The 10,820-nt window shown below is 34.7% G+C and overlaps 1 protein-coding gene across 1 annotated transcript; it reads left to right on the top strand.

The window, feature by feature from the left end:
- Nucleotides 1-1,828: 1,828 nt before the first annotated feature.
- Nucleotides 1,829-9,997, top strand: LOC143222230 (uncharacterized). Its single transcript, XM_076448444.1, has 3 exons — nt 1,829-1,980; nt 5,103-6,250; nt 8,952-9,997. The coding sequence occupies exons 2-3, from the start codon at nt 5,127-5,129 to the stop codon at nt 9,256-9,258; spliced, it is 1,431 nt and encodes a 476-aa protein (XP_076304559.1). The 5' UTR covers nt 1,829-1,980; nt 5,103-5,126; the 3' UTR covers nt 9,259-9,997.
- Nucleotides 9,998-10,820: the final 823 nt, after the last annotated feature.

The raw sequence follows: 10,820 nt of genomic DNA on the forward strand, positions 1-10,820 counted from the left end.
AAAAACTTAGGGCTAGGAAACGTGTAATGTGGAATCAATATCCTCAGTTCTGGGCAAACACAAATCTAGCTTAGCAAGCGGACGAAACAACTGACCACAGTACTAGTATTAATGAATTACGACTAAGTTTGTTGTGCTTTAGACAATCCAATTAAATTGTATATATCAGCATAAACTTTAATGAGAGCGATATTAATGCAAACATAAGCAGACAATTCTATTCGTACATTTACATATTCTACCGGCTACCAATAACTAATTTTTGTTCTAATAAGTATACATCACAATACTTGTTTGGCTTATTATTACTGTGTTTTAAATTAAACACAAATCTACATAACGGGATATTTGTGCTCTGCCCATCATGGGTGCAGAGAACTCGGTTTCTAGCGTTGTAAGTCTGCAGACATACCGGCCGCTGTGCCACTGAAGGGGCGTATTATTTTGAAAAAACAGAAAAGTTAAATAATTTAATATTTCTTTTTGAATTAGTTGAAGAAAATAACATTTGTATTTTTAATATAATTGTCTATATCAGTTTGATATTAGCTCCTGTGTATGCGTTTAAAAACGATATCTAGAAAAACATCACTACTGACGTCATTTTTTGCAATTATAACTGTGCATTCTGAACAAATAGAGATGAAAATCTTATTTATTTCAAAATTAATTCCGAAACTTCATTAACTTTTCTCTATGCTCACCAGATGACACCACATAACCTTTTAACTCTTCTAACAGGTTCAAAGTTGTTATATTGTAATTATAAAGTAACAATTTCTAAATATTGCGAACGAGGACCAGAATTTTATAATTCTAAAACGAACATTTTTGAAGAAACAGTAAAACACCTGTCCTTTACAACATATGACTTTTATTCAATAAGTTTAACTAAGTTAGTTATTAACCACAAAACCACACAATCGGTGCTATAAAAGCGATGGACAGAACTCGAATTTTAACCCTATTAGCGCTCAGACTTACTATTGAGCTATTTCGAGGGCCTTATTAATAATAATAATAAATTCATTAGGAGAATAATTTCGAAGCAATTTTTTTTACCGCAACACTAACAATACAACATAAAAAGTACTTCGTGTATAAAGGCAGTTTATTTCTTTCGGGTTTCTGGTTAAAAAAAAAAAAGTTTATACTGCGTGCCACAGAAACAAGCGAGTATTTTTATTGTTTCGTATCCCGTGCTTGAATTTATTGAGAATTTTTTGTACGTGAAAATATTAAGCCAGACAGTCAAGAAAGTGTATATATATTGGTAAAGAAATTTGTCAGGTTTAGTTAGGCCTTGAGCAAGGCCGGATTAAGGGTTTTATTGGCCCTAGGCTTTTTAACTTATAGAGCCCCCTCTACGTAAAATACATTTATAATTGTATCTTGAGGCCTCCTAATTAGTGTGAGGCTCTGCGTTTTAGCCCGATAAGCCCATGCCTTAATCCGGAGATGACATAGAAGACATCAACCGAGGTTAGGATGAAAATAGACCATTACTAAAGCAATGTTTATTAAGTGCTCACACACACATATCCAGTTCTGTCCACCATTTCTCTCACATTCACAGATATAAATAAATTATTTATTTTATTTGTGTTTATGTGTGTGTGTGTGTATATATATATTTCACTGTAACTAACTACTTCGTGTAGTACAATTTTACTAACGACCTAGTTACCTAATAAGTTATACACTGAATAAAAAACACAAACGTTACAGCTACGGCGCTATTAGTGTGTAACAGCAGATAAAAAAAGATTTCGTAAACCATTGTATTGTGCAATATGGTTAAACACAGAAAGTTATAATCTACTTTTCTATTTGATTACTACGAATCACTTGAACTTTGCCCGTGTGATAACGATAACTGCCGATAAGCTGTTTTCTACGTTAACTCGCGTGCGCTTCTTACAAACCGTACATGCCTAGTATGTGAGAGCTTATTAGAATTCTACCGCCATTTTGAATCAGGTGAGTGAAAAAAATCGACTTGATTTTTCATTAGTAGGCATAAAATCAAGAGACGTTTAATCGATGATATAACAGAGAAAACTCACGGATTTAAAAGGAGCTCTTATTACAGACAAACAACAGTACTTAACTACCTTGCAATATATGATTTTCTAGCGTATTCAAATAAGCGTAACCCTAATTGCAAATTAGTGTGTGAGGCTAAGTTCATCTTAACAAGCGTCTTGGTTAAAATATGTCAAGTACGTATGACTATATTATAAGGCTGCATACTTCTTTAAAAACCTGCATTCAATATATATGTATTACGTATTCAGTTAAGTATATGACCTAATAACAATGAATGAAAGAAATACTTGGTAAATAAACAAAAATTACATGAGTATACTACCTCGAAATGTATAACGACATTCGTCCCCTTAAGTGTCAGACGACAACCAGCCGTTTGCTGTAACATAATTAATTCGAATAATATTTTTTGCTAAATGCCTAAAACAACTCCTAGTGGTGATTAAGAAAATGAAAAAATTCCTCAATTTTTCAGTGGAATGTCAAACAGATGAAGGAAGACGTTAAAACGCCATTAACGAAACCTCATCAACGGTGTTTGTTTTCGCCTTTGGGCTAGAAATTTCAGCATTAAATGAGTGGAAATTCCGCAAAACAAACAAACTGTTTAATCCTAAAGCCTGATCAGAAAGAAAATAATATATAAAGCTAAATATTATATACGCTTCTTCATCATAAAAGGCCATTAGTCGTTCTTTGATTTGCTGACCCAAACTGATAAGCTAATCAGAAGAGAGTGCATTAGGCCTCCACATTACAGATTTTCTTTGCAATTTCATCGCTGGTGAAAAAGAAAAGAGGTCTTTAACACACAAACACACGAATATATATATATATAATACAATATGTATATATAATACAATATATATATAATACAATATAGATATATAGAATACAATATATATATATAATACGATATATATATAATACAATATATATATATAATACGATATATATAGAATACAATATATATATAATACAATATATATATATAATACAATATATATATAATACAATATATATATAATACAATATATATATTTACAATATATATATATAATACAATATATATATTTATAATACAATATATATATATAATACAATATATATATAATACAATATATAAAGTGTATTCTGTCATTAGCAATTGATCAAAAACTTTAACAGATCTTTTTGACAGAAATAATGTATTAAATCTATCGCCGAAAAATCTATAGCAAAAGTGTTGGTTCTCTTGTAAATCTTTTATTGTAAAATATATTAACGGTGAAAGAAAATTTTGAAACGATCACTGATATCCACGTTATAGCTAATTTAGTAGTTTTTCTCTTGAGTTTTTTTTTTAATTTCTCACAAAGCTACACGATGGCTATTTTCGCTAGCCGTTCCTAATTTAGCAGAGTAATACTAGAGGGAAACCAGCTAGTCATCACCACCCACCGCCACCTCTTGGGCTACTCTTTTATCAACGAATAGTGGGATTGAGTGTCACATTATAACGCTCCCACGGCTAAAAGGACGAGCATGTGTCATGTGACAGAGATTCGAACCCGCGACCGTCAGATTGCGATTCGAGCGAGCGCCCTAACCAACTGGTTATGCAGGATTTTCTATTCCGTTAAAATTCAATTTTAAATAATGATTATAGCTACCTCAGGGATATCTGAGTCAACTGTCTCTACTTTAGCAGTAATACCGTAGGAAGAAGACAGTTAGTCAGGACCACCCATCGCCAACTCTTTTACCAAAGAATAGTAAGATTCATCGTCACGTTATAACGCAATCCCAACTAAAAAAGCGAGAATGTTCGATGCCGGTCCTTATTATTATGATAAAGTGTTTTTTTGTGTGTAATAAAGAACGCATATCGCAATAATAACAAAATAACTACCCTCTATGTTCGGTATTCCTACAATGAAAAGTTTTATAAAGTATTCGAGTAGCTCTAAAACTTTCAAAACAAAAATAACACTCAATAAATATGTCATAATATATAGAGTGACATGTAAAACAACTTTCACGCTCCAATGTGAGTTGGCCCGGCATAGCCAGGTGGTTAAGGCATTCCACTCATAATCTGACGGTTGTGGGTTCGAATTCCCGTCGCGCTAAACATGCTCGCCCTTTCAGGCGTGCGGGCGTTATAACGCGACGGTCAATCCCACTATTCGTTGGTAAATGAGTAGCCGAAGAGTTGGTGGTGGGTGGTAATGACTAGCTGCGTTCCCTCTTGTTTTACACTGCTAAATTAGGGACGGCTAGCACATATAACCCTCGTATAGCTTTGCGCGAAGTTAAAAAACAAACCAATGTGAGTTTTCTCTATACTCATGGGATGAATGTATTTTAACGGTTAGAGTATCAGAAAATACAAGATTCGAGCCACAATATGCCATTTAACACGCCTAGTACTTTCAACTTTGAGGCCTTTACGAATTTGACGCCAATTCCACTTATCCATTAAAGGGTGGCTATGCCTGAACTTTAAATTCTCTAATCTGCGTTTCAATCTTCTGTGTGTCACACGAGATTTAGTTTGTTTTATTGGTTGTATTTAAGAGCAAAGCTACATAATAAGTGGTCTGCGTCATGTCCATCACAGGTATCGAACTCCAATTCTTAGTGTTGAAGTTCTCAAACTTACTGCTGGGCCACAGGAAAGGAACATCTTTGATGTTTCAAATAATGCAACATAAGTGTGTCAATGCTTGTCAGAGATTAGGGAATTGTTATAACAAAGGATGATTACACGTTTTCAAACTATAACTGCTGTTTTAACCAGAACACAAGCTACTCGTGTGCAAATGCTGATTACAAATAACCACAAATTTCTTCTAAGATTTCCATTTAAAAACAACAACAACATAGTAGTAGTACACATGGGTGTTTCCAGAAGCATAGAAAATATTCATGCTCTATCATAACAACTTATTTGTTAATCTTTGTTTGCAAAAATAACTAAGAATTCCGTTATGTTTGTTCATGTTATATGTTCGTACATGTAGAACTTCTTGAACGTTATATAAAAACTTGCTCTATTTCTCTTCCAACAGACTTTGTTTTAAACAAGAAATAGAATGTTTCTAGAAAGGTTATCGGTTTTGTGGATTTTAATCGTGTACTGCCACGGTTTCCAAATACCATTCTTTTCCAGTGGTAACAGCCGTGAAAGCTTTGACAAACTGTGTAAGCAGTGTCTATGTCCTCCTGGTGAAGTTTCTGAAGACGTTCTTAACTGTAGCCAGAGAAACGTCGACAACTTGCCTGTTGGGATAAACTTCCCTTCAAATCTGAAAACGGTGGTCCTGAATAAGAATAGTCTGAAGAGTCTCACTTCCGGTACTTTTAACAGCGGAAGAAGTGTGCTGCATCTAGACATTTCCTCCAATCAAATAGATTTTATCGATGGTGAGGCGCTGAACAAACTGGAAAATTTAAAATCTTTAGATCTTTCCAATAATAAAATCTGGAGTTTATCAGCTCATACGTTTGAGAAACAAAGTCAGCTGGAAACTTTAGATCTAAGCGGCAACATTATTCAAAGCTTCTTTGGCACCGCTCTAAAATCGTTAAAAAATTTAAAAATTTTAAAACTGAACTTTAACCCTTTGTACACCGTACAAAGAGATATATTTCAGTACGTGCCAAACCTTAGTGAACTACATATGGAAAGGACTGGTTTGAGAGGAATACCAGATGACGTGTTCATCTTTAACACGAAGCTAATTGTCCTGAAGTTAAGTGGTAACTCTCTGGACGATATTCCTTCCAAATCCCTGGAGGTAGTCACTCAACTACAGTATCTAGATATTAGTAGAAATCCAGTTAAAGAGATAAAACCCAAAGCTTTTAAAACGCTTGAAAACCTGATTGTACTGAAGATGAATAGTATGAGCAAATTGGAAACCATTCGTCCCCATGCGTTTCATGGTTTTAAGAGACTAGAAGAATTGCACTGCAGTACCAATCCTTTGTTAGCCAATGTTCATCGGGATGCCTTTAGAAGAAACGATACTGGTGAAGCTGTCCACGTGAGGAAAATCTATTTACAACAAAACCGTCTGGAAACACTGCGTTACTCGATGTTAGAATGGAACACATTGGAAGTTTTTAATGTTTCAGATAACCCAATGCGGTGTGACTGTCGCTTGCAGTGGATGGCCAAGATTAATATTCCAAAGAACTTCAAGGATCACATCAGGTAGGGGTGTATTAAGTTTATTTCTTTTGGTTCCAATAACTGGGGAAAAAAGTCCGGAACTTTTAAAGATATTATATACTGTACAATAGTTGTTTATTTTGCAAAGTTTGGAGCTGATTTAATCTGGCCTAACCTGACCTAACATCATCTGACTTAATCTGACCTAACATCATCTGACCTAGCCGGATTTTATTTACTTTTATTATGCTTCAGCATTCATTTTTAATTTATGAACATTTTGAACTTAAATCCTGTTTTATATGACTATATTATATTCCAGTCTTATACTGTTGAATTAGGGACGGCTAGCGCAGATAGCCCTCGTATAGCTTTGCGCAAAATTACTATATTTCAAAAAATATTGGAAAAAGACATGTTTTTGTCCTTTCACAGAATTGCAGGAGTATTTGCCTTTAACGCAGAGTTCAATAAAAGTAATTAATTACAACCCTTTCCGACGAAATGACTTGGTGTCGTATCTACAGGACAGTCAATAATTCTTATTTATTTAAACTATTAGTTTTAATGATTCACGTTTAAAATACAGATGTAGATGGTGCAATGCAGGTGTCGTTTTCGTATGTTAATATTTACAAGCACACTTTCTCACCCTACTAACTGTTGTTTCAAATTCAAATTGGCCCGGCATGGCCAGGTGGGTTAAAGCGTTCCACTCATAATCTGAGGACGCGAATTCGAATCCCGGTCGCACCAAACATGCTCGCCCTTTCAGCCGTGGGGGTGTTATAATGTGACGGCCAATCCCATCATTCGTTGGTAAAAGAGCAGCCGAAGAGTTGGCGGTGGGTGGTGATGACTAGCTGCCTTCACTTTAGTCTTATACTACTAAATTAGGGACGGCTAGCGTATATATATATCCCTTGTGTAGCTTTGCGCGAAATTAAAAAAACTCACAAAAACAAACAAATTCAAATTAATGTTGTATATCACCTTCTCCAGTCCATATTGTTTCATTCTGGATATTACTTAAACTATGTGGGTTACTAGAAAACTCTCGTCTATAATATGCATATTAAACTGACACGTAGCGGAAGGTTTAATAAAAGTTTCGAAAATATTGTAAAATAATTAAAAATCAGAATATACAACAAGAAGCAGTTCAAATAGAAGTTCGAGGCATGAATAGTTTTTCAGGAAAAAGAAAACTGGAATGTTTGAAGCATATTATTTAGGCAGCATTGTGAAGCCAGTGTCGGAATGTTTGAAGCATATTATTTAGGTAGCATTGTGAAGCCAGTGTCGGAATGTTTGAAGCATATTATTTAGGCAGCATAGTGAAGCCAGTGTCGGAATGTTTGAAGCATATTATTTAGGCAGCATTGTGAAGCCAGTGTCGGAATGTTTGAAGCATATTATTTAGGTAGCATTGTGAAGCCAGTGTCGGAATGTTCGAAGCATATTATTTAGGCAGCATTGTGAAGCCAGTGTCGGAATGTTTGAAGCATATTATTTAGGCAGCATTGTGGAGCCAGTGTCGGAATGTTTGAAGCATATTATTTAGGCAGCATTGTGAAGCCAGTGTCGGAATGCTTGAAGCATATTATTTAGGTAGCATTGTGAAGCCAGTGACGGAATGTTTGAAGCATATTATTTAGGCAGCATTGTGAAGCCAGTGTCGGAATGTTTGAAGCATATTATTTAGGCAGCATTGTGAAGCCAGTGTCGGAATGTTTGAAGCATATTATTTAGGCAGCATTGTTAAGCCAGTATCGGAATGTTTGAAGCATATTATTTAGGCAGCATTGTGAAGCCAGTGTCGGAATGTTTGAAGCATATTATTTAGGTAGCATTGTGAAGCCAGTGTCGGAATGTTTGAAGCATATTATTTAGGCAGCATAGTGAAGCCAGTGTCGGAATGTTTGAAGCATATTATTTAGGCAGCATTGTGAAGCCAGTGTCGGAATGTTTGAAGCATATTATTTAGGTAGCATTGTGAAGCCAGTGTCGGAATGTTCGAAGCATATTATTTAGGCAGCATTGTGAAGCCAGTGTCGGAATGTTTGAAGCATATTATTTAGGTAGCATTGTGAAGCCAGTGTCGGAATGTTTGAAGCATATTATTTAGGCAGCATAGTGAAGCCAGTGTCGGAATGTTTGAAGCATATTATTTAGGCAGCATTGTGAAGCCAGTGTCGGAATGTTTGAAGCATATTATTTAGGTAGCATTGTGAAGCCAGTGTCGGAATGTTCGAAGCATATTATTTAGGCAGCATTGTGAAGCCAGTGTCGGAATGTTTGAAGCATATTATTTAGGCAGCATTGTGAAGCCAGTGTCGGAATGTTTCAAGCATATTATTTAGGCAGCATTGTGAAGCCAGTGTTGGAATGCTTGAAGCATATTATTTAGGTAGCATTGTGAAGCCAGTGTCGGAATGTTTGAAGCATATTATTTAGGCAGCATTGTGAAGCCAGTGTCGGAATGTTTGAAGCATATTATTTAGGCAGCATTGTGAAGCCAGTGTCGGAATGTTTGAAGCATATTATTTAGGCAGCATTGTGAAGCCAGTGTCGGAATGTTTGAAGCATATTATTTAGGCAGCATTGTGAAGCCAGTGTCGGAATGTTTGAAGCATATTATTTAGGTAGCATTGTGAAGCCAGTGTCTGAGTATTTCTGTTTTGATTATATGAAGTTATTTATTACATTACTTACAGTAAATATATCTGGTTTCTGTTTTTAGATGTGAATCTCCTAGAAACCTGCAAGGACGTCCTGTGTCCTCTTTGAAAGAGAAAGATTTTGTTTGCGGTTTGGAACTCAACACTGACCTAGTCATCATTTTAACCGTTCTATCTTTTGTTTTGGTTGTTTTGGTGGTGAGCGTTTTTGTGAATGTTTTCTACAGGTGGAACTTCTGCCTCAAGCCTCGTGCTAGGATGCAGCGAACTTACAGTCGCATCAAATCCAACAAGAACACTGTAGATCTTGACTGGGATCACAGTGCTGATCCATATATCAGTTCATTCAAACCAAATAATCACACGTAATAATGATAACAACTGAGCACTAAGTGTCTTGAACTCTAGAATCCGAGAGTAAGTGGACATCGTATATATCGTTCAATTCTCGTGAAGTATGAACATTAGAAGCGTGAACAAACGTGATTTTATTTGATTTATTAAGACATGTAGAATAGAAATAAAAATAATATAATATTCAGTTATCCAAATACTTTAGCGTAAATCTCATTATACAGAGGAAAAAAAAATATCGGGTTTATTCATTTCAGAAAATAATCTTGAATAATCACAAATAATCTAATTTGTGTTCAGGAAAAATAAATATATATCATAAAAAAAAACATATCTTCATAAACATCACACAAGCCAAACAGTTACTGAAAAATCAAACGTTTGATAATCAAATAAAGATTTGGAACCATAATCATCACGGATTGATTTCACTTTCAACATTTTGTAATTATACACCGATTTCATTAATTTATAAAACAAGTTACTGAAGAAATAATAATATTGTTAGTAACGTATCTACGTTCATTGATCTCGCCCTAATTCTTTTATTAATCACGTCAAAACAGTTCATATTCAATATATATTAACATAAAGAAATGTTTACGTGTTTCGAAAACAAGTACGACAATCGTCTGACTAAAATAAAAATATACAATAAAAGAGAGAAAATGATTTTCTCCTGTGTTCCTGATTATGGAAGACATGTATAGGCCTAAAATATTTCAGAATAAAATTATGTTTTTAATTTGTGTTAGCGGTTTCTGTGTAATTTTATCTCTGCCAGCTTTATTTTCTGTGGGAAATGTTTCTAAAGAAATTAGCTGGCGATTCTTTTATGGACACGAAAACCAAAACTGACGATGTATAGTCATTTCAAACGTCGTTGGGACAATGACAAACTAGCATTTAGAGACACCTTTCGGTAGTTTTATAGATATGGAGACAAAAACTGGTGGTTAGTGTCACTGTACAGTGTCTGTATGAAAACAAGACATGAGTATGTAGAGACATCTCACGGCAGCTTCAAAGAAATGAAGACAAAATGTGATGGTTAGTGTCACTGTACAGTGTCTGTATGAAAACAAGACATGAGTACGTAGAGACATCTCACGGCAGCTTCAAAGAAATGAAGACAAAATGTGATGGTTAGTGTCACTGTACAGTGTCTGTATGAAAACAAGACATGAGTATGTAGAGACATCTCACGGCAGCTTCAAAGAAATGAAGACAAAATGTGATGGTTAGTGTCACTGTACAGTGTCTGTAGGATAAAGTTCACTGAAACTGATATTACACATTATAAAGACAGAGATAACACTGAATACATTGTAAATTATGACAGAGAAGTGCCAGAGTTTTAAGAAAAGTGTAAATATTTGTATTACAAAATATAATATTTCACCGTCGTAAACGAGTTTAATACGTGTTTTTGTCCTCGATTTCTATTCTAGTTTTATCAGCAGTATTTTTATTCAAATAAATAGCACAAATAATAAATTTAACATTTATCCTTTTCTAAAGGTTTTGAAGTAGCAAGTCCCACATAAGGTACATTACAAAATATTTTACGATGTTTC

This window comes from Tachypleus tridentatus, chromosome 1 (genome assembly GCF_004210375.1).
Source record: "Tachypleus tridentatus isolate NWPU-2018 chromosome 1, ASM421037v1, whole genome shotgun sequence".
NCBI classification, from domain to species: Eukaryota; Metazoa; Arthropoda; class Merostomata; order Xiphosura; family Limulidae; genus Tachypleus; species Tachypleus tridentatus.